Source organism: Pungitius pungitius, chromosome 17 (genome assembly GCF_949316345.1).
Source record: "Pungitius pungitius chromosome 17, fPunPun2.1, whole genome shotgun sequence".
Lineage (NCBI taxonomy): Eukaryota > Metazoa > Chordata > Actinopteri > Perciformes > Gasterosteidae > Pungitius > Pungitius pungitius.
Window position 1 is genome coordinate 2995381 of NC_084916.1, and position 24467 is coordinate 3019847.

A 24467-nucleotide genomic window follows, 5' to 3' on the forward strand; every position below is an offset into this window, starting at 1 on the left:
GGGTTTGAGTCATTGAATGAAGCCTGGCTCTCAACGTGTCCTCATTAAACAGGCAAGTAGATTCTTGTGTTTGAGTCCCCCCCAAGTATGTAAATGTACTGCAACGGCCGCCGATTGGCTGTCCCTGGAGTTACTCTGACGTCGCAATCAGTAATTGGTTGGAGTTGGGAGCGTCATCGTGAAGAGGCGTCTGGAGGGAAGGTCTTATAAATCATGGCTGCATATCTGTAAGCTTCATCTGCTCACCCTCTTGCTTCTGTTTTGGGACGTTGAAGCGAAGGTAAACGTGTTTAAATTACATTTTTTAAAGTACATGTATTCAAGTACAAAGTATTTGGAAAAGTATTGTAACAGTTATGAGCTCACTCACCATCACTTGCCAGTTAGTGTTAGCATGCTAGGAAGGCATGTGCACATCAGAAAGTAACGATAAATAACCATCACAACGTTATCTTAACACAAATGGTTCAGTAGAAAGACAAATATAAGTCAACAAAGCCAGGCAGCTACCTATCCTTTTTTTCGTAATACTTTCAAAACAGCAATTTCGGTTCATTTCCACATGACGTTTCTTAAAGACACGCAGCCTGTCTTGTTACATTCATTAACGTTATATTTGTACAGGTGTTTAACAAACAACATTGTCTGTGTTCTTCTGATAAGAAGATTTTTAAACCGGCTAAATACCTGAGTTTTATACGCACGAAAAAACCCACTTCATGAATAAATGCCCATACTGAAAATGTATATGTGTTCAGGACATCTCCAACTACTCCCATAACGAAAATGAAGTAAGGTTACTGTACCAATTAAGAGAATTAGCCAAAATAAATGTTCAAAAACCTAATTTCTCAATAATTCCAAACAATGACTAACGTATTGTGTTACTACTAAAAATGAAATATTCTTATTGTACAAATTAAGAGAATTAGGTTTGGTTAAACGTAAGTGTGCGGAGTTGACTGCACTCCGTTGACTGTACTTGAATCCTATTTTATATAAACTATAACATTATATATACTATATAGGTATACAGAACTGTGAGCTCAGCACACAAACTCATTTTGCATCTTTGGAACATGTTCCAGCTGCGATGGGAAAGCAGAGGAGGCAACTGACAGCACAGCAAGATGCCCTGAAGCACATACTTGCTTGTAGAGACAAAAAATCATTGGAAGAAAGGTTTATAGATTCATTTAAAGGTAGGTACTATTCTGAACCAGCCAATGAACGGAAAGACTGTTTTGTTTTTTGTTTTTAGACCCTTCAATCACTGAGTTACGAAGCTAAGCATTAGTGTTTAATGATACATTTGTTATCAGACATGCGCTGTTATTCATATACTATTGTAAAATGAAATGTATATCCCCATACACACGTCTGTTTTCATTGTAGATGCATTATTGTTCTTGACTTAGAGGAAGATGTTCAATAACCCAGTTTAGAATTAAACAACGCCGACTTTTTGGATGCTTTGTACCACTCTTTTGGTCTTTTTGGAAGGAGCACAACAATGGAAACAAGTTTTCCTTAAACGTTATTGTGTTATCCTGCTATTTTTGCAAATTGTTCATTACACTGGAATAATGTCTTCATTTTAATTATTTTTTCTAGGAAGAGGATTGTTTGCACGCAAGACCATTGAACCATCCACATTTGTTGTTGAATACCGAGGAAACATCTCTCATAACGCCACAACGACTACAGATAAATGTGGATATACCTTGAACAAGTATTTATTTGAGTTTTTATGGGACGGAGTGCAGTGGTGGTAAGTTCTGTCAGAAAGAGATCTGATTAATTCACTTTAAAGTTTTCACTCATTTTGAGTGTTTTGTTTGCAGCGTTGACGCCTCAAGAGAGGACGGGACCCTTGGACGACTCGTGAATGATGATAACATAAGTCCCAACTGTGAAATGAAGACAATCGTCTATGAGGGTAAACCCCACTTGTGCTTGTTTGCAGCAACACAAATATCTCCAGGTGAGGAGATCACCTTCAACTACGGAGACTCCTCTTACCCGTGGCGCTCAGGGGTAAGTTGGCATCTGAGATGTTGCGTTGCTTGTGATTTAAAAAAAAAAATCTAAATTACAATTACTTGCTTCTCTTAGATACATCTTGCTTAAACTAAAGCAGTCAAGCTTTTAAAAGAACCCACACACATTAGTATGAATATGTTAGAATGGTATAATTCCAAAGTCATATATAGATGAGTAAGATTTCCCTTGATGCAATTTCCAGGCCTTCTGCTCTTTATTTACAGTTAAAGACGTTACATTCGTAAATCAAGAATGGCAATTATCTCTTTTTATGCTGCAGGGGAACTAACAGCACTCACAATTATCATTCTATAATTAGATGAGATGGTCTCATGGACAAATAATGGGAATTTTGAAACAATGTATAGAGTGACACAAATTAAATCCAAAAGAAGTTTATTGTGTAAAGCAGGTTGAAATAACATTTCAATTTAACAAACCGTATTTCTAAAAAGCAAAATCTACAAATTGTAATTTTTATTTTATATTGTTTTAGTATTTAGTATTTATGACAATTGTAAACCATTGTTGATGTGATAATTTAATTTAGTCATTGTTTATTGGATGTTGGAACTCTAAATGCCAACACAGAGTGAATGTTAATCATACCTAGTGATTCACATTCAAATGTCACATTTTTCACTACAGATTATGTTGCATTTGATATTTACAGGCGTCCTTGGATGGATCTAGTAGTTCAAACTCAGACGCTCATGCTAATTCATCAGCACCAAGGACTTCTAAGGTATGTGAAAGATTCTTTACATTGACTCTCTGGCCCATTTAGCAAAGAGGACTCTACTACAACACTTAACTGTTGGCGTCCTGACAGAATTGTTGATTTCAGGCCAAGCTGGCGCACTTTGGCTGGCACTCCTCTTGACACTTTGTGATTTATATGACTTTTTGTAGCTATTTTTTAACCCCAGTTTTACTTCTTGCCATTGCTCCCTGAGTGGAAATGCATGCAACAGACCTTTTCTTCCATCCCTCCGTTGGGATAAGGTCGGCTTCACTTGGGGTGGCTGCCTCGGCTGGCGCTGCGCTTGGCCATGTGGTCATTAGCAAACGCCATGGCTTGTTTTGTGCTTCTGTTTTTGACATAGATTCTGGAATTTTTTTTATACACTGGCCCGCAGCTGAGCTGTCTGCAGCTTCATGGGTCCATCCAGCGAGGGGTTTTAAGCCCGCTGTCAGGAGTGCAGGATTTATAAAAACCGACCTCGCTACATCCACAGAGGTTGGCGCTGCTGTTTCAAAGTGGAATCAGGAAGCAAAACAAACCTAGGAGTCATCATCGGAAACATCGCGAGACTACCCAATCCAACTACTCCGTGCTTAATGAAGCATGTCCTCTTGGCTATAGCTACATGCAGAAAGCCCGCAGCTCTGGTTGTGGTGGTGGACTAGCCGTCATGCGTCTCCTCTGCCAATGCCTGATCTTTTCTCTATGTAATGACGGGCCTTCAAATGCAAATCTCTGTACTCCATGACAGTGCTTGTCATACACCGTCCCCCAAAGCCAAACCCATCTTATCTACCCAAGCGATCCCCTTACTTCACTTTGCACTATGTCAACTAATATTGTCATTGTTGGCGATTTAAATATTATATATTAAATAAGATCCGGTCAGCGTGCAGCAGATGCTTGAGGGACTTGGTCTGCAGCAGCATGTTGAGGTTCCTACTCGCACCAAGAGGTTTATGATCTTGGTGTTTCTGACCACAAAGTGGTCTCAATGGCCTCGACTTTCATGCTCCTATTAGACCTAAGGGTCAAATGTCTTTCCAGAACTGGAAAAGCATTGACTCAGCAGTTATGACCTTGGAAGTCCAGCCTCTGCATCAATGGTTGAATTGCTGGAACTCTATAATACATCCTGAGCAGTGTTTTTGATCTCCGTGGCCCTATCAAGTCACGTGAGGTCAATTTCTGATGCTCTACTCCCTGGTTCACGCATGAGCTCCGGAAAATCAAATCTGAGGCCACAACCATCCTTTTCAACTGAGGCTACAGAGGATCAATGCGACAGGTTCATTGATTTTTTCAGATCCAAGGTCTCTCTGATGTCCAGCTCTCCACATCTGCTTCTCTGACACCAACACCTTCTCTGCCAGTGTTCCGTCTGCTCTACATCTCACTGAGGTTCAGGAAGGAAAAATGACATCATGTACCTGCAACCTCGACCCCATTCCCATTGCTCATGTCATGTCACATCTACCCACAATCGGTCCTTTCATCACCAGAGTTGTTAACCTTTCCCTTCATTCCGACTGTGTCACACCTGCTCTTAAGGTTGCTGTCATCCCTCAAGAAGCCCACTCTGGACCCGGCGCGGAAAGCAAAGAAGCAATAATTCTCGTTGTGTACTGTATATTTAAAGAAAATGTTGTTTGTACTGTATTTTTATTGCGAGTACAGCTTTAAAGGTCCTACTCTGATAATAAGGGCAAGGAACAACCCGGCAGCAGACAAAGTCATGGCAATGACGCTGTTGTTGATATCAACGGACAAATGGATTTCTCCAATTTACACTCTTCTAAAAAGATGTTGAGGGCCTTTATTTTGCAGCCAGACAATACATCCAGCAGGGTTCAGGCTCTAATGAAGAACACATCTAGCAAGGCTACAGCGAACCCCAAAGGGCACTTCTCAAAGCCTGATAAATTATTGCTACATTTGCGGCAAAGGTGTTGGTAAATGTTCTTCTCATGTTTTAAAGCATGCTGATGAAGACCCAATTACTGCTGAAGCCTTTTCACTACCCGAGACCACCGAGGAACATAAAAGAAGAAGAGAAATTACAAATATAATCACCGGAGTTGATAGCAGCGACGAGAAGGTGAGGGACTCAAAGGAACTGTTTGAGCGAGAATGGACTCTGCTTGTCTCCCTCACAGCCCTGGCTTCTCTTAGTAAGCAACAGAGGTGGGAACAAGTCACTGTTAGGCAAGTCACAAGCAAGTCTCAAGTCATTGCCCTCGAGTCCCGAGTCAAGTCGAGTCAAAGACGAAGCAAGTCCCAAGTCGAGTCCCAAGTCACATAAGGAGGCGATGACTGGCTTGCAACTCCGCTGCATTTATTTATATAAAACAACTCAACTTCGGTCACTGTTGGCCGTCACCACGCCGAACGAACACTTCCGCATACACGGCCCCCCAAAACTCGGGTTGTCTCGCGTAACTACAGCTGGTAACGGAGCATAACGTGAACACATGCAACATCTGCATAACTGATTAACTAATAACTTTAACTCAGCTCATTACACTACTTTAAAACGGACGTTGACATAATGTTGACGAGGATTTCCATCGGAGTCTGAATCCGGGTTCAAAAATGTAACCATGAACGAGCTGTCTCGTTGATACGGTCAAATGGACTGCAGTGATTGGATGTTGTTCAGGCAGCGCGCGCTCTCTGCATACAGGTGGCGCACATTTTTTTGACAGATGCAGATAAACAGAGCGGCGCGGTGGTGTGAAAATGTATTCCCCCAGTTTTCATGGGAAGTAGCAAGTCTTCTCGAGTCAAAAGGCTCGAGTCCAAGTCAAGTCACGAGTCATCGGTGTTCAAGTCGAGTTGCAAGTCTTTGTACGTTTTGTCGAGTCGAGTCTCAAGTCATCAAATTCATGACTCGAGTCTGACTCGAGTCCAAGTCACATGACTCGAGTCCACACCTCTGGTAAGCAACCTGTCCACCATGCCGTATAGGCCCTCTACAGCGTAGGATCTGTAAAATAACGAGATTTGATTGTCTAGGTGTACCTAATAATAAACTGGTCTCATGATGCAAATGACATTTTATGGCAGTGCAGGGCCTAGTAATGCAAACTACTTGAATTGTTCATATTTGACGTGACTTCTCCTTTATATTTACAGGTACACAGTGAGGAACTGAATGAATCACAAGGAGATCTAAATGCTGCCGTGTCTTCCCCAGAGCATGAAAGTGTAGGTATTTAATGCCTCCCTCAATAAACTTTATTAAACTTGGGGGGACGTGGCACTACAGGGTTTGGCACCACTGCAATGTAAGAAATGTCAATTCTGTCTCCATCATAAACGCCGGTACATTTTTAACAAAAATGTCAGGGTTGCAAAAAGCATTATTGTGGTTTATGAATGTCATCTGTCTTGACTTTTTATAAGTTGGTGGTCATGTATTCTTCTGCATGCCGATAAAGTTTATTGAGAGGTTGGGTTGATTAGTGATGAGTGGATCAATCGTCAGAATTTTCCTTTTTTAATGCAGCCGATATCAACTATTTCACCATCAGAACTGATTACTAGAGTTGCAGTTAGTGATGGAAATCCCTGCATAATAATGTATCGACTGAATTTGTATGGCCTACTTGGGAAGTTTACTAGATGAGCGTTTTGTGTTTGATTCCATAAAGTGGGTAAAACTACTGGTCCATTATTGCAGGTTGATGATGAAGACTACGAACCTCCCTCGAGCGAGAGCAACAGGCCGAGCCTTGAGCCACAATCCATCGACGGCTCGTGCACCCGGCAGGAGGAGTCTGACCAAAGCTCTGAAGAAGAGGCCAAAGACGCCCCCCTCACCAACAAAAACTACTGTTACATATGCGGGGTGGCTCAGTCTAAGATTTCCCGTCACCTTTTAACCCATAAAAAGGAAGAGCCTGATCTAGCTGCGTTGCGAAAGCTCCGCAAGAACTCGAAAGAGCGTAAAGATATGCTGGAGATCTTACGAATCCGGGGAAATAACCTGCACAATCAAGAGGTTTTGAAGACGGGCTGCGGAGAACTGAAAGTGGAAAAGAAATGCTCAAAAAACTTTGACCCTGTGAAAATGTTTGCATCCTGTTTATTTTGTGAAAAACTGTACAGTCGTAGGGAGATGTGCCGACACATGCAAAAGTGTCCTGCAAAGATGCTCTACGGACATCAATCAGTGAATATTAAACGCTTAAACTTTACGGAGGAGTCAGCAGACATCCTAAAGCTCTCACCAGGAGTGAGCAAGATGCTGAGCACACTGAAGAAAGATGAGCTTCTAGCCGAGGTCTTGAATGATTCCTTATTAATGCAGCTGGCAGAGTTTTGGTACCCAAGGATAGAAAGCCACGCAAGCCGATTGGAGCACCTCAAGAACAAGCTGAAGCAGATGGGCCGTCTCCTTCTGCTCTTAAAGGAGAAGTCGATATGTAGCTTCGAAGACGCTGTGAAATCCGAAAACTTCAGCAAACTTGTCGAGGCCGTGAGAGCGATCACGGGCTACAGCGAGGAGACAAAGTCCTACAAGAGGCCGAGCCTCCTGAAGCGTTTGGAGAATTCGCTCAAGAAAATTGGCAAAATCAACCTTGCCATAGCTTGGAAACGGAACTCTAGCGCCGAGGCAATCCACGACGCCGAGGCGTTCACAATGCTGTGCAAGAAAGAATGGAACTATATCCATCGGGCAATCGCAAAAGACAAAACGGCCACTTTACCGCTCATCCGCGACGCGCAGCTTTACTGTCGGTATATGGAGAATACGGCGGCCTCTGCAGTGCAGAGCCTGACGCTGTACGAGAGCTCCCCCGTCTACACTGCGCTCCTCAGGGTGACTGCTGCGCAAGTGTCCGTCTTAAATAAAAACATCGCCCAGGTTTCACAAGCAACGCTCCAGTCGTTCAAGGACTGGGTCGCGGGGGGGCGGGACGAGGCAGAGGCCAGCGCGGCTGCTGTCGTCGTCCAGTCCCAGTTTGAGCAAGTCCTGTCCAAGACCACTATGAGGATCAAAGTGAGGAACGGCCAAGGTCAAAAGGTTTCCGTTACGTTGACCCCTAAACTCCTTGCTGCCATAATGCTGCTTGTGGATAAGAGAGAAGCATGCGGCGTGCATGAAAACAACCCCTTCTTATTTGGGGTCCCGAATGCCCCCCCCGCCAGCTTCTCCCACGGCCAGCAGTGCAACCTCACTTTCGCAGTTCGTTGTGGGGCGAAGAACCGGGCCGTCCTGCGGTCGCCGTTATTCCACAAGCACGTGGCAAGAGTATTCCAGATACTCGGCCTGGCGAGTGACGAGCTCCATCAGCTGGGCGGGCTGTTGGGGCGGGACGTCCCGACCGACAGCGAGTATTATCAAACGCCCGAGGCAGCTGGTGACATCGCAAAACTTTTGGAGCTGCTGTCGGCGCTGGAAAACGGATCTCTCAAAAGATTCGAGGGGAAATCTCTCGAGGAAATTGAGGTTCCCGGTGAGTGTTGTGTCTGGATATCTGGAAATCTATTTTTAGCAAACAAAAGTTTGCATCGTGACACAAATTTAAACCTGCGTTGTCGTATAAAGTTGATCATTCATTTAGGTGTTTCTTTGGGCAGAATGTAAAAAGTTTGACCTGCAAATTTCATAGTAGATAAAAGCGCTTACATGGGTGCCTAAAATTATTATTTTTTAATTGGATAATCAATATTTATAGTCTTTTAATCTGATAACCATGTGACCTTGTCCTACTGTTTCCATACCTTGCTTTCCTTTGAAGATGAATTTGAGCCAGATGTTGAGCAGCACAACCCTGAAAACAGTGACGCTGAGGAGGATGGTGAGGAATCAAAAAGTTCTTCTCTGAGCGGTATGTGGTAAAAGCACTCTCCCCCACGACACAATGATCTGTGTTGAAGTAGTCTTTTAGAGAGGTTTTGCATGCAGATGTTTTCAGGGGCTTTTAAGATATTAATACGCATTACTAAATTTTCTTCCACTGGCACAGGATTACCCTCCATGACCAGTTTTAATTTGAAAGGTTAAAAACATTCAGACAAGGTGTTCTGAATCTATATCTTGGTTTTCCTTCTTACTTTTAATAAAGATTAAGGGTTAACTATGGTTTTGGTTTTATTTACTCCTAAAATCCATCTAATTAGTTCACCTACAGAACGGCATAAAACAGGTGTCAAACTCAAGGCCGAATTTGGCCCACCGGGTGACTTTGCACAGAAGAATTATAGAAAGTTATAAATTGCATTTCTTTAAAAATAGAGGCTATTCCTAAAAAGTCCACTGGGGTCCCACTGGAAGTGAGCCAACGCAGTGCCTGTAGATCACCTGCCTTTGGAAAAAAAATCTGGGCACACCTAAAATGAGTTTGACACCTCTGGCATAAAACACACAGTGTTACAACTCTTTAAAGTTGAAGAACAATATAGATCATTTAACAAAAATACTTGCCGTGTGATGAGTACTTATTTTCTTGCTGTTCTTCATGTTCAACTTACTGAGAAAGTCATATTGATCTCCTACATGTTGAAAAAAATTGTGAATGACAATAGAACCAAATGGAGAAAGTGTCTCCCTTCTCCAGCAGAATGTAATTACAGTGATAAGAAATGAGCAGAGCTTTGCTACCTGTTTCTCCTCCAGGTTCTCCCTTGGCAAAAAGCTCTTCCTCAGGACCCAAAAGAAACTTCAGAAGGTCTTCATTAAGGAAACGCGGCCCAGGCCGGAGAAAGAGGCAGGCAAGTGAGACCGACGCATCCGAGCTCGACGATGAGGAAAATGAAGACCTGAACACGGACGACGGCCCAGAGGAGAGACCTCAGAGAATGGTGACCCGGGGCAAAAAGAACGCTACGAAAATTTCCTTCAGTAATGATGACGTCAGCATGAATGTGGACTCTGACATGAATGTGGACACTGACATGAATGTGGACACTGACATGAATGTGGACTCTGACATGAATGTGGACTCTGACATGAATGTGGACACTGACATGGACACGGATGAGGAGGTTGTCAGGGACCGGGAACATGGGGACAATGGCGAAACAAGCGGCTCACCAGCAACGCCTTTAAAACCTGATGTGACAGAGCAGGACAACGACACTGGTGATTCTAACGTGGAGGAGGACGACGACTCACCCAACAAACCCCCCACTGGTCCAGACCTAGAAGAGACCATGGACATCAACACAGCCAACAATGTGGAGAAGGAAGATCAAAAGAAAGGAGGTGAGCTCAATGACTGAATAGATGGAGTTACTCTGACTGTTCAGATACAAACAAATGTAAATCTAATGAATTTATCTTCATGGGAACTTTTTGAAGATTTAACAGTAATCCATCCAACCTCAAGATGGCGCATCCCCTCTGGAGATCATTAATATCTGTATCAAACTGCAAGGCAATCCATCCAACATGTATATAGCATTAAACTGTGTAACAACAACATGTTTAATGTAACTCCTTATAGGAAAGAGGATCAAATTATCAGCTGCAGTGACCAGAATGAAACAATTGAAGATTTTAATCCCGAAACTGGACATTGTGAGTATCCAATTTCATTAAGTAAGAAAAGTGATCTTATTGTACAAGTAAAAACTATAGTATGAATTAAATACGTTACTAGGTAAAGTTGGAGACTCCAGTCCAAATTTACCAGTTGCCGGTGAAACAACAGTCCATCGGATACAACAGAACTCTGTGCGAAACATCCTCAATAGCCACACACGTCCAAGTCAAGCCTCACGATGCAAAGGTACAACAATACAAACAATGCTTCTATTGGGAAGAAATACAAAGAGATTAAGCGGTACATGGATTGTTCAACTGTGTTTGAAGCTTCACTCAGAGCTGGTACGGCAGATCAAACGTTTTACTATATTCTGTACTGTGAGTTAGGAAGATTTTGTTTTTATTTTCTGAGTGATTACAATACAGTTAATGAACTGTTGTTATTCTCAGCTTTTATACCTTATGTGGAGGAGTGTGCAGTTTCCAATCTAAATCTGCAAACATAGGAGCAAAATAACACCCAAAACTATAAATTGACGTGTAAATCTTGCTGTACTGATGGATATCTTTCTATTATGTTGTAACTTAATATAGCTTTACTTGATGTGTATGTCACTCGCATATCAGGCGACTAAGATGAGCTGCTCCCACTGCAAGAAGACCTTGATGAAGGGTCACATGGCTTACCAGAAGAAGGGATTCACGGATGTTTTCTGCTCCAAAAAATGCCTTTTTAAAATGTTTCCCATCAACAAGCCAGTCACCAAGATGTGCCATCAGTGTCTCAAGTGAGTCTGTGTTGTAATCATTAAAGGTGCCAATATGTTTCAGCCAAAGTAGGTCTTCATCGGGGCATTTAATAAAGCTAATAGTGTGGCTACACCTCTATAGTATAAACAACCAATGCATCGCATGACCCGGATAATTACATGACAGGTGAAACAAATTGAAAATTTTTAAATATCAGGAGGAATATTTTTCATGTCCATCATCAATGAAGAATAAGTAGCCATACATTTTAAAGGACAGGAAAGGTCTATATCCGTGTCAACAAATGTGGGCTTTTATCATCTTTTAGCTACTATAATAAAGGCTTTTAAGTGTTTTAAGATTTTGGCGTGGCTGGATTGCCTCCCTGTTAATCCTGAGTTTTCTATTCCAAGAGCACCCAACAAGTTTAGATCTGCACAGAGCAACCTGTTCTCTCTCTCTTCTAGTAAGTAATGTCGCAGGAGTTTACATTCTTCACTGTGTTCCCCTCGTTCTGTCAGAGCGATATCGCAGCCTCTGGACCTCATCTTGGCTGCAGTGGACAATGTGGGGACCATGAAGGACTTCTGCAGTCCGACCTGTCTGCTGTTCTTTAAGTCTGTCTCCGTTTCCGGCGAAAAGCCACGACGCTTCTGCAGCATGTGCAACAAAGTCTGCACTGTGAGCAAAAATCAACACATACACTTTTACTCTCCCCAAAAACATGTTATTTAAAGCTATGAACTAGTCCTCAGTGGTCCTTTACCATCCTGTTCCACAGAGCACGTGCCAGGTGACTCTGAACGAGGCGTCCCACTCCTTTTGCAGCGACTCTTGCTTTGGGGATTTCTGCAAGGGAAACATTGCCGCCTGTGAACACTGCGGCACCACCTTCTGCCACAAACCGCTGAAACTAAAGCTGGAGGACAAGGCCAAAACCGTCTGCAGTCAGAAATGTCTGGACCAGTTAAAAGAGGTAAATCTATGTGCTGTGTTTGCTCTGACAGCATGAATGATAACGTCGTCAATATTAATAACCTGAGTGCATCAAGTAGATGAGTTTAGATCTGTTATTTTCCTGCGATCAGACATCCAGGAGATGGAAGCGTCCTGTAGAGGGCTTCGGTCTAGCTGGGTTTGCTTCCATGTCGTATTTCCTCCCTCCGGCCGCTTTGTTTAGATGATCAGGAAGATTGAAACCAATCACCACGCCTCCTCCACCCATGTTGATAAGTGGATCTCTGTCATATATGAATCCCTGACATTCTGTTACCTTTCTCGATTGAACAGAATATCAAGACGCCCCACCAGTGCACCATGTGCAAAACATCACTGGCCGTTTCAGACATGTTGGATTTCAAAAGCAGCGGGAACGTGGTGGAGCTCTTCTGCACCCAGACATGTGTGATGTCATACAGGCTGCAGCCCGAAGGTATCCAGGACTTTCAAGGTACTGGACAAAAGCAGTTTGTCAAGATTGTTTAACGCGTTGTTTATTCTGTAAAGCTCTTCGGTATCAGAGCGTGGGTTTGTTTCCTGTTATATTTTCTATTTGCATTTGTGTCGCTGGGTTCACAAACAAAACCTTCACTTCCTTCCTTATCTGTCTTGTCCCTGATTGTTTCTTGCTGTGTCAAATCACCTGCACAATCCCAGTGTATTCAAACCATGTGTATCCCTTGGCTGGATTTGAATTGTCAAAATCATACCTCCCAACCACTATTCCTTGACCTCAACTAATTTTTTATCTCTGTGGAAAACGTCACAGGATCCGACTCCACTGTCACGAAGCTACGTAGTTATGATGTGACGGTAGATTCGTTTTAGTGTTGTCGGTATGCAGCGGCGAAACTACAATTTCTCTGAAGCGAAACAAAGAAGCGACTCCGATGCCTTCATGTGTTGTTACACTGCTGAGTCATGCAGACGACCTGAGACAATCAGGTTCAAAGCCGAATGATACGTAACTGTTTAAATATTGGGACAGAATTATCTCCTTTCCTTTTGTAAAGGATGGTCCAGTGGTTCTTCTGCTAAAGGAGCTAAGTAGGGAAGCATTGAAGCTCCTTTCCTTAACATTAGAGAATTCAAACAGGAAGTAACAATTCAGATCCAGCTACTGTCTCCTTTTCAGGTTTGTTAGTCATTTTGGTTGTCTTTATTATTGGTTCTTATTTGCCCTGAGGCATTTTTTATCCTACTTAATTAAAGTCCTCTGATTTTTGTCTGCATTTGAGTCCTCCCTGGACTTTCGGTGACACATGGGCCTTAAAATAGATGCTGATGTCCGACACAGATAAGAAAAAAATGTCACCTTTGCTTGTAACCCCTTTTATTTGGCATTTATTAGTAATATATAAGCATATAACAAAACTTTTCCAAACCACTATGATATAGTTGATAAGCAGATACATGTGCCTGGTATTAGTTTAGCTTAGCCTTAACATGTTTCTTGATTTCTCAGCAGGGAGTGACCACCTAGATCTGCCAGAGAAGAAAAAAGCCACACCGACGATTCAAACAATCGCTGTTGTGAGTATTTTTCTACGAAGCACTAAACCAGTCCACTAGTTGTAAGTGCTCCACCAGAGGACCACATGAGGCCGACATGATATTTACTTACTCGTGCTCTTGAATAAAGCTTTGTTCTGGGTATTTACTTGACTAGTTTGTCTCATTCGAGCGTAGCGGAGGCGGTCTCTAATCCCTGACACTGTGCGTTGTCCCACAGGAGAAGATAAAGAGGGAGAGCACAGCCCCGGCTGCACCCGCTGAGTGGGATGCCGAGCCGATGCCCATCTTAGCCGCCTGCTGCAACTGTGGGAAGAAAGTGCCGAGAGGAGAGACCCTTCACCAGACGAAGAGCACACTGGAGGTCTTCTGCTCTGCCAAGTGCCTCTCAGAGAAGCATCCCAACACCACGTCGGTCACCACAACCTGCTACAACTGCTTCCAGTAAGTCCAGGGCATCTCTGTACGCCGCCTGTATCCTCTTCATGAGATCATTCTTCATTTTTAGCGTAAAGTGAATCAACCCAAAATGTATTTAATTCACGTTGGTTTATATTTCAACAGTTCATTAAACATTCAGTTTGTTTTTCATGGAAATTCCAAGCTTGAGCATTTGCTTTTCTTCGCGGGGATCATAAACTGAAAATCTTTAGAATATGTTGTTCTAAAAACGTCTTTGCCTTAATGAAACACCACGAATGCTAAAACGGCCAACGGTCCCTGAAGGTGACTCTGTGCTTCCCTCAGGGAGATCATACGGCCGCAAAGCATGATCCTGGCTCCGGTGGATGGTTCGGGCACTATGAAGGAACTGTGCAGCCCCACCTGCCTCGCTTCTGTCAACTCCAGGAGGAACGCCGCTGCCTCCAAACGTCCTCCTCTGGCGCCGGGATTCCGTTCCGAGTGCCGGATGTGCAACAAATTTTGCTTTGTAAGAAAAATAGAAAAGGCACTGGCTCTTAGTTTAAAAGCTTGTCTGTGTGTATCTTATCGTCAGCAAAGCCCTTTGAAACTATGGAGTTCTTTGTCTTGCTTGTCAACTCCTTTCGACTTTCCAAACATACCGCCTAGTTTTATTCATTTTAAATTCAAAAGCGTGATTTGTATAGAAACAAACATCGGCGTAAGTTACAAGAAGCCAGGCAGTGAACTCGTATTGAGGTTTGTTCAGTGGTGATTTTCTATGTGTATCAGAAGATTTGGATATTCAATCAGACCAGTTGAAGAACTTCCAAAAATATATGTAGAATAATTATTTAAGATCAGATGAACTTTAAAAAAAAAAATTATATTTAATTTATATTCTAAAGCATGATAGCCTGGTTCAAAAAGTTCCACTGTTGTTCCCACAATAAGTAATTGATCAATAAAGCAAGCAGTTCTCACTGGTGAGATATTTAGAAAATATTAAAATAATGAATATATAATTATCAGTATTGCCACTCTTTTTGTCCTCAGTGCAAATTCAAACACACCCTTGACGGACTACCCCTGAAGATCTGCAGTGATGCTTGCTACGTCTACTACCACCGGATCAACAACGTGCCGCTGTCCACCTGTGACGTCTGCCGCTCCCTCGGCCGGGCCGCCTTCACACTGAAGCCGGAGGACGGCAGCAAAGCCATCTGCAGCCAAGAATGTCTGGTCAAGTTCAAGGAGGTGAAATCTAACGTCACATCTACAACTTTCACATTAACACTGCATGCAACATTACTACGCTGTTTTCTGGCTTATTGCCTCACATTTTGCACAATTTAAATTGTGCAAAATGTGTTGTAACTGCGGCACACTCATCTCATCATGTAAAGAAATGTAATGTTGCAATCTTTTGCTGTTAATTTCGTTTGGCTTCTGTAAAGCTGTTGTAATTAACTGTGTTGTAACAATAATTCACATTTGATTCTTGACATTTAGGGAATTGGGTCTAGAAAGCCATTGAAAGATGCTTGAATTTGATATTGAAGGTTTTTGTTCCGTGGTCGAAGTACAAAGTCCTGCTGGCATCGAGGCCCTCAGGTCGCCGGAGCAACATGAATGTGTATCATAAGTCCTTGCTCCCGGCACAGTTACAACGCAGCTGTAGCACCAAACAAAGAGTGCTAACAGGATTGATTGAAAGACTTTGCCATGTCTTTTTTACAAAAGCAACAATCCGTGGCTGGCTGTGATGTTGGAGCATTCAAGAGTCGCTGTTAACTTTAACCTCAGGTCTTGCATATCCTGACTTTGTTTCTCTGCTGGTTTTTATATCTTCACAGAAAATTGAATTGCTTCGTCTGTGCCCCATGTGCCAGAAGCCACATCAGCTGTCGGACATGGTTGAGAATAAAAACAATGAGGGCATGTTGGACTTCTTCTGTAGCAACAGATGCATGCTGGTACACAACGCTCAGTCTTCCACTGTTCCAGGTAACGCACTGTTCTTATTAATCTGTTTGGACACTTTCTCATTGAATGAGAAAATGTGTCCAAACCATTGACTCGTACTGTATGTACAATCATTTAACAATTAAATGACTGATGATCTTTGACTGCAGCTTTTATTGGAAGCAGTTCACAAACATATAAAAATATGTTGCACCTGGCTGTTTACTTTGCTTGATCCTCTGGACTGACATAGTTGCATCACAACCCCAAGTCCCAGCTAAGGGAAATATACTCCGGTTAAGGGGAGAAAACACCAGGAGCTGACTTTACAATTAGGCAAGGTGGCCAACCTGAGCCTTACGGGCCCCACCTGGAAGCCCCCCAAAGGCCTATTGATCCTAAAAACATTTGAAGAATGTTCCTGTTAATTGACACCCAAAATCACAAATTCTGAGCCTGAACCAGGGACACCTGATTAGAAATTTTGCTGAAACACACTTAGCGGTCAGTTTATAAAGTAGAACATGGATGGAATTGGAGGAAGAATTTTGCTCGTGGTAAAATTGTTATTGTCATAAGTAAACACACCCAAAATGTGGCGTACTATTATTATTATTATTATTATACTATTATTTGACAAACGTCTTTCCATACATTTCCAGAAAGTAGCGACCCATCACCTGAAGGGAATGACATTAAAGAAGTGAAGCCCTCACTAACGGATTTGGATTTTGTGAGTATTATGTGTTAGAACGGCAATCAAGGCCCAACTATAAATCACAACGGTGGGACAACAAGGTTACAATTTTTTCATGGATGTGTGTGATGTACAACATAGTAATATGACGGACTTAATAAAAGTAATATCAACATACAGGAAACTATTCCCTGTGTCAGTGGGATGCAGCCTGTAAACCTAAGAAAGTAGAAAACCTGAATTAAATACCAGTTATCATGCCATCATATTTCTCCACATAGACTGTAGAATGTTACACAGCTTATGTATCTTTTTCTCTGCACTCCTCATCAAGATAAAAGAAGAGCCCATTGACGAGGAGTACAACCCGAATCTCCCATACTCGATCTGCACAGAAGACATCAAAGACGAGAGGAAGGCAGGGGATGATGTGACAAAGGTAGGACGCGTCAAACTCTTCACAGGAATTGATTTCATATATTCATTGTTCACCAAAAAGGCATAATGCATTTATTTTATGTATTTATCACTATGACTATTATTGAGAGTTATTATTATTATGTATTTGCAGCAAAAAGTATATATATTTAACCTACATTTGAAAATGTGTCTGTCTTGGAATTATTAGGAACAGTTACAATTTGGGAATTGTGTAAAAAGGAAATTTATTTTTAAAATCATACCTCCCTTTTTACTAAATCTAATCTAAATCACAGTATTCTTGGCAAGTACACAAATACACAATTGCACCCTGTTTATAGGTATTGTACAAAAAATATAATTTTAAAACATTAAATCAATCAATTCACTTGTAACTACAGTTGTCAAATTATTTTGATTGCGATATTTTGTATTGCTAGGAACAGCACTTGAACAAGATGTACAGCACCATGGACCACTTGTCCATCTGTGAGAACTGCTACTCCGGCTGCAGCGCGCCTCTCATCCTCAAGATGGACGACAGCAGCAAAAAGCTCTGCGATGCACAGTGTCTGGCCCAATTCAGACAGGTACAACCACCTCGAAACGCCTACCAAATGTTAAAGGTTTCAAGAAAAAGGAAATAGTTTTATGGCACTGCAACAACATTTTTGATTTGATCTGATTTTCTGATATACATAATAAAAGTATTACCAAACAATTTGGAAAAACATCACACTCCCCTTTCTGAACTGTTTTATCTCTCTTTGTCATCCTCCAACTTCATCCCACCACGTAATCCCACCCAGCAGCGCACATCTGTCTGCAACTGACTGCAATGATGATGATGACGGAAATAATAAAATGACGATGAAAAACGCAGAAACATTGTTATTTAACTAAATGGCAGTGATAAAATACAAATGTTCTTTAAGGTCTACGCTCTGAAAACAACGAAGACACTTTAACTAAAAAAGGGAAATGCACAAAAGAGGGAAATCCTCAGTGCGCTCTTAAAATGCCTCCACACATCGCTGTAGAGGAGGTTCACAATCACAAAAAAACACTTCACAATCCCACCGAGTTACACCGAGTCTGTGAGTTGACCGCTGTTTTTCATTTCTTCACAGAAAACAAAAACACTGCAGCAGTGTGCCATGTGCCGCGCCTCCCATTTGATGATGGATATGATTGAGAACAAAGACAGCGAGGGCGCCACGGAGCTCTTCTGCACCAGCTGTGTGATGGTATCCAAGATCCAGGCTGTCAATGCGTCAGGTACTGGACAACACGCCTACTCTTTTTGTCCTTTTCCTTGTCTCCACGGCTTCAGTATTCATTGCAGCACACAATGAATCAAGCTACAATGCTATTTTTGCTGATGGGCCACTGAGTCACCTTGAACAACTTCAAATTTCACCTGAGGTGATTCTGAGGAGTTGGTCGACATGATTGATCTACTCCCATTAAACATCACAGCCTTTTCTGACGTTCATTACAAACACGACATATTAATAATTTCTTCCTCCGTCATTTCGTTAATATAATCTTCTTTTCTCCTCAGGTGCTCCTTTTGATTGTGACCAATGTGGTAAAACAACATTACCAGCCTGCCACCTCGCCATGCCAGATGCCTCCATCAGAAACTTTTGCACTCTAACCTGTGCCATGTCTTTTAAGGTAAATACAACGTACAATATATACAATGTTCAAAACTGTTCTATAGAGTATTGCGAGACGGACCAACAAAGTGTTTATATTATAGGACATTAACCTCTTTTTAGTTAGTTGGATGAATTCTGTGAAGCTCCCCTTGCATGATGAATGGCAACTGTGATGTGCTAGTGTCTAGCTTTGTATTGTGTGTCTTGAGTCATCTATTCAGTACTTATGTTACCATAATGTGAATTTGTATTTGCAACAGTAATCGTTCATGTAATCAAAGATCTATTCTTGATGTTTTTGTGCCACAGGAGAACCAGCGAGACAAGAATGCATCCAACAACTCAACAGGATCCGCTGACCGAACCCAATGTGACTTCCTCAAACCGCCTGAGGAGCTGCCCTGCAGCCAGTGTCAGCGCGTTATCACAACTACACCCAAAGTCATCCAGAAAAAGGTGTGTGTGTGTTGAACCTGTGTTTTTTTGTTTTTATTGTGTTTTGTTTTGGTTTCTTCAACCATTACTGTGGAGTTATTCATGTCAACCCCAGTTGCGCCTGTGGATTGAACCTCCGGTTGTGTGTTGTGACTTGCCTTTCATAGCTGTGAAACCTCTGTGCGCACTTTATTAAAAATGGTCATTCACAATGTGACATTTGTGTTTTTTGTACTCAGGGCAAAATTAACTTTGTGTGTAGCCTGACCTGTTCAGAAAAGTTTAAAACAGCCAACAACATCATCGGCCAGTGTGAATTTTGCAAGAATGAAACAATCATCAGAGACATCAAGAAGGTTGAAGGCAAAGCCTGCTACTTCTGCAGTGAGGGTAAGAGGAACGACCGAACCGGGTTCCCTGTATGTCTCTTGTAACATTCAGATATAGAGCAATGACAAAGGAGTGTGAATCCTGAGCCTCGTTTCCCTCCTCCCAGGCTGCCAAACGCTGTTTCAACACCAGCTGGAAAGCCAGTGGGGGAAGCACTGCGGCTCGTGTGCTTACTGCTTCTCCGTCTCTAGGAGGCGGCTGACGGCACAGCACCAAGGCACAGACGAGGACTTCTGCTCCGAAGACTGCATTACAAATCACAATATGCTCCTCTCCTGTGTAAGTAGTGCGGGGAGCTCAGCAGATTACTTCCTTTACTTTGTTATTCTTTGGACATTTTTTTTGGACAGTTTTTCTTTTTTTAAATGATCTCAAAGTAAGTGACAGAGTGTTCTTATTAGATCGTGTAAGTCAATCTTTCTCTCTGGTTTACAGATTAAATAGTTTTTTGCTTTCACCTCCATTGTATTATTGCCCATCACAGAGCCTCGTCCTTACGTGCAAAGTTTCACTCCAAACCACTCGGCCAGATGGTGTCCTTCTTATGGAGCTAAAACAATCGGAAGCTTTACTGGGAACTATGTTGATAATTGATTAATCTTTTAGTCATTTTTAAAGCCAAAAAGATAAATCTATCTCAACGGTGAATATTTGCACTTTTGGCTCTGAGAAATTAAAATAGACAATTTCATTCAAGACAATAATCAGCAGAGAACTAACAATTAAAATGGTTGCAGCCAACATTCATTTAAGTTGTTAGATCCTACAATTGATGATTGCAATGAGTTCCTCTTACGACACATTTCCTCTCTGATGTCCCTCAGGCTGCACCGTGTGACACCTGTGGGCGCAGTGGTGAACTGAGGCAGAGTCTTCCCCTGCTGGGAGAGATCAAACACTTCTGTGACCTGAGATGTCTCCTCCATTTCTGCAATAAAACGGTCCAGATGGTTAACACCAGTAGGTATTGTTTGTGCCCTTTGCTATTTTGTTTGCCCAAGTTCTTGCTTACAACCCTGCTTATGTCTGAGGTTTCAGTCCAACTTGAAAAAATCTAACTTTCATAAGCCAAACTTGTCACGTCATAGAATATGAGGCTGATTGTTGTCTCCTCCGGCTCCAAAAAGTTAGATTTTATTACATATTTACACATATACAGGCTTGAGTAACATAATCTCTCGATAAGTGTTTATTAATAACCGACTATTGCAAGTCCAATATTCTCCCTCTTTTAGCCCTTTTTTTGTCTCTGTGTAGACCCATGTATAAGATATTTTAAGATGTATTGATCACTAACAGCCCATGGGTACTCCTCATTCGTTTCCTTCCTGCAGTTTTTTCTCCTGGATCTTCAGGGACAGTTGAGTTCCAACCCGTCATCACTGACGTCATCTCGCTTGCCAGCGCCACACAGCACGGTACATGTATGCACTTACTGTAGAACAGTTACGATTGTGAGGGATTAAGATGCATCACATATCCACACTTACTTGTTAGTGTTTTCATGGGGTTTGAAGAACCAAAATAATATCCATGCAAATGATTGAATTAGCACGGACCGTTGCATTAAAACGCCTGAAAACGCACATCACATGACCCAAACACTGAGATAGAAAAGGGAGAACAATGTGGGGGAAAACTCAAGCACTCAAGCACTGTCATTCCTCCACAGTCCCTGTCCCTGGGGTTCACACAAAGGGCATTGGACATGTAAGTTTCACTCCTATAAGTTTGGCTTTATTAGAAATCAACTCCCGTCCTCAGACACATGCTGTTGTTTTTCTTTGTCTGTTCTTCAGGCCGCTGTTCAGACCGTCCCCCGGGAGCTGAAGAACAAATCTGTGCTCTGCACACCGTTGGTCCACAACAAAGGAGTCTCCTGTACCACACGGACCGTCGACACAGAGTCACAGACGGGTAAACGTAGTAACTGTGCAGTTAAATACCTTGTGACCATGTGGTCATTTTAGCTAAATGGTAAAAACTGCAGATGTACACTAGTGTCCTCTTTGTTGAATTAAGAGCTCTGATTTTGCTTTTGCTTCCTTTTTCTGTGGTGTGAAGACAACTGTGTTCCTAAAGTCGTAGTCCTGCCGGTCCCAGTTCCGGTGTACGTTCCTCTGCCTATGAACATGAACAGCCAGTACACACCGAAGCCCCTGTGTCTGCCCCTACTGGTATGTAAAAACATTGATCCCATCCAAATATTAGGAAGTTACTCATCTTTAAATTTATGTACCTTCAAAAGTGTTGCTATGGTGATAAACTTTTTTTTCAAGAAAATGACTTAAATCGGATCTTGAGGGAAGGGCTCATTCTTAGAAAACACTTTTTCAGGTTATTAAACACTAATGCAAACCTAGTTATGAATACCAGAGTTTCTGCTGCTAGATCCCCAAATTCCCACCAAGTTCAATTCTCCAATTGACCAGATCAAAGAGTGAGAGGGCCGTCTCTCTCTTCGTTAGGTATGAGATGATGGTTTTTGTAAATGTATGTCTTTATATTCCCTTGACTGTAAGTTAAAATGTGTACTGTGTAGGTGAATATTAAGTGACCTAAAATTGAGCATGTTGGTCTGGTTGGTGTTTTTGTACACACTCGTTCTTCCCCACAGCTGCCCGTGCCCGTGTTTCTTCCCGACCCAACGGCGAGATCAGCGAAGGAGGAGATGCAGCCGGAGGGAGAGCTCAACTTCGAGGCTGAGATGACAGAAGTGCAAGACGAGAGGAACGAGAGAGAGGATCGCGTGGGGACAAGAAAGAGACGAAGACAAGAGATCCATGATCCATGATCCATCAGGTAAGACGAGATGACCATGAAGGGAAGTTGGACAAGAGGAAAGTCTCTATGAAGAGAAAGAAACATCCGAATCAGGAGAGCTTCATGATCAAGCTCTTAACTTCATCCTGTGTGTCATACGGTCGAGCATAGGATTATTTTTCTTTTGGAAGGAACCATCTGGAATATTAAACATGTTTCACATTTGATATTTTTATTGTACATTAAGCTTAGAGATGATCTTTATCTGCATGCCACAGTTAAAAAGCGTTCACATATTTGACACACAACGCTAAATGTGCAGGAAAACGTATGAATATTTGCATCACATTATCACCAGCACATTTGAGTGAATCAGTTTAAATACTGTGAACTTCATCTACACCTACCTACAGTATGTTTCCCATGTGAAGCATCTCTGAGTTAGATAACTGGGGGAGGTGGTGCTCCTACTCCTCTTTGCCTTGTAATTATTAGTTTTTGAACCATCATTTTACTGCAATGTTGGACTTTAGATGTAGATCCCAAAACACGTATGAAATACCATTAACTATTGTATTTCTCAATTCTCAGTGTTGCAAAGACCTGATTGATAACGTCAAAACTATTTGAAAGGCTCAAGTAACATGAATATAATTGATCGGCTTGTTACCCTTTTTATTTTTTCGGGAAACAAGAACGTTTTATTGTGTTGATTAAAAATTCAAATAAACTTGCTACTTTACATAAGCTCTCCTATTTGGTGTAGATATATTCAGCTCGTTGATTGCACTCTGTGACATAAATATAGTAGTATTTATAAACTTGTTATAACCAGTTGTTTTTTTGTTGTTGTTGCCTGATTCTGAGGTGAAATGCATTCTGGGATATTTGGCTCTCACAAGAACAGACGAGGCTGCTCCGATGCATGCCCGGTAAAATGGGCGGGGCGAGTCACATCCGGGTATTATGACCGTTCTCGGCCAGATGCGGACTTTAGAATTGGAACAGTACTCGGGCTGCGACTGATGACGTTTCACGAGAGAACAAAAGTCCACAGAACGCATATTGAGAAAGGGACGTCATATCAGGGAAAGCCCCCCGAACTAAGGGCTAACTAACAAGGAGAAAGCTCTACCTCTCCAAGTGGTTGGGAGCTTTGGGATGAGGGAATGATGAGATGCAAGATATTTCTGGGTTGCTGAGGCCTGTTCATATTTTTAATTTACAGACTGTCCATGAGCTGATGTTTAATGTCTAAACCTTAAACCTGACCATTTTCATTGTAACATGTAACATAAACATTGATTTCAGCCATTGTGTATAGAAAGTACTGATCATTTGAGGATTTTCAATGTCAACACTGTGTCTTTTTTTAATCTTGTGTTGCCGTTTATCACCATCTGTCTTTCGCGTCGAAGCACTTTTTCACGTACCTTTTTTAATTATTCATCTTGAATTAATTGGTCTCAAGGAATATATAAAAGGCGAGTCTATGCTTGTCGAAAGAAAATTTAAAGAACTAGGTACCTAGGTATTTTCTTGATAGGTAAACTAATGTAATCTCAAAGCCTTTTACACCGGGTGGGGGGTCGTATAAATGACACAAACGTGTGGAATACTCGCATGTGAATAGTCTGCATTCAAATATTTCATTCTGGCAGCAATGCAAATTTTGCAACGGTTGTGTCCTTCTTTCAATAAAAGATTTGATTTGCTGAGGCAGAGGGCCGAACTCACTGGAGCTACTGTGGGCTTTTTTATTTATTTGTATTGAGGGAACTGGTAAGCAGTTGAGAATATATGTCTTGAGCTTTTATTGTGAAATATGAGACTGTAAGGAGTGGATATATTCTGTGCTTCCTTTATCATGGTTGAAGATCGAAGGAGTTGTTGTTGTACTTATTGTTTTACAGTCAGACTAAACATCCTGTATCTACAGACAGCTGTGGATCCGTCTGAGCTTACCGCACATCTGTTTACAACAGATCCTGATCTTCAACAGATGTCGGTCTAAACTTGTCCACAATCTCTTATGTTTTGATTTTCTGTCCTTTCATCCAGCTCTGAGTTGATGAGGCAGCGCACCAAATTGTTCTACCTGCAGCCGGAGCAAAGTTGTGTTCCCAGGAGGCCCCGTGGTTCTCCTCCACCTCTCTGGACGACAAGATCAAGGCTGTCAGAGAGCCT

At 42.0% G+C, this 24467-nt stretch overlaps 1 protein-coding gene across 1 annotated transcript; it reads left to right on the forward strand.

The window, feature by feature from the left end:
* The first annotated feature begins 173 nt into the window (after positions 1 to 173).
* LOC119219608 (uncharacterized) lies at positions 174 to 24467 on the forward strand. The gene is made up of 36 exons (XM_037474894.2): positions 174 to 280; positions 1089 to 1202; positions 1615 to 1771; positions 1845 to 2037; positions 2717 to 2788; positions 4767 to 4886; positions 5924 to 5995; positions 6471 to 8250; positions 8536 to 8625; positions 9414 to 10001; positions 10243 to 10316; positions 10399 to 10527; positions 10911 to 11071; positions 11555 to 11714; positions 11815 to 12009; positions 12324 to 12483; positions 13498 to 13565; positions 13765 to 13988; positions 14292 to 14475; positions 15003 to 15203; positions 15803 to 15953; positions 16574 to 16644; positions 16943 to 17047; positions 17469 to 17618; positions 18159 to 18306; positions 18593 to 18708; positions 19002 to 19148; positions 19367 to 19517; positions 19624 to 19796; positions 20342 to 20477; positions 20852 to 20935; positions 21190 to 21227; positions 21317 to 21434; positions 21582 to 21694; positions 22135 to 22319; positions 24342 to 24467. Exons 2-35 carry the CDS (start codon positions 1094 to 1096, stop codon positions 22309 to 22311), a joined length of 6615 nt encoding a protein of 2204 aa, XP_037330791.2. The 5' UTR covers positions 174 to 280; positions 1089 to 1093; the 3' UTR covers positions 22312 to 22319; positions 24342 to 24467.

Bases quoted from the DNA above. Each gene is read 5' to 3' on its own strand.
- LOC119219608 (XM_037474894.2), top strand. From the start codon at position 1,094: ATGGGAAAGCAGAGGAGGCAACTGACAGCACAGCAAGATGCCCTGAAG. The intron at 10,002-10,242 runs GTGAGCTCAATG...AACTCCTTATAG, and splicing joins GGAAGATCAAAAGAAAGGAG to GAAAGAGGATCAAATTATCA. The intron at 19,797-20,341 runs GTAAGTAGTGCG...GATGTCCCTCAG, and splicing joins ACAATATGCTCCTCTCCTGT to GCTGCACCGTGTGACACCTG.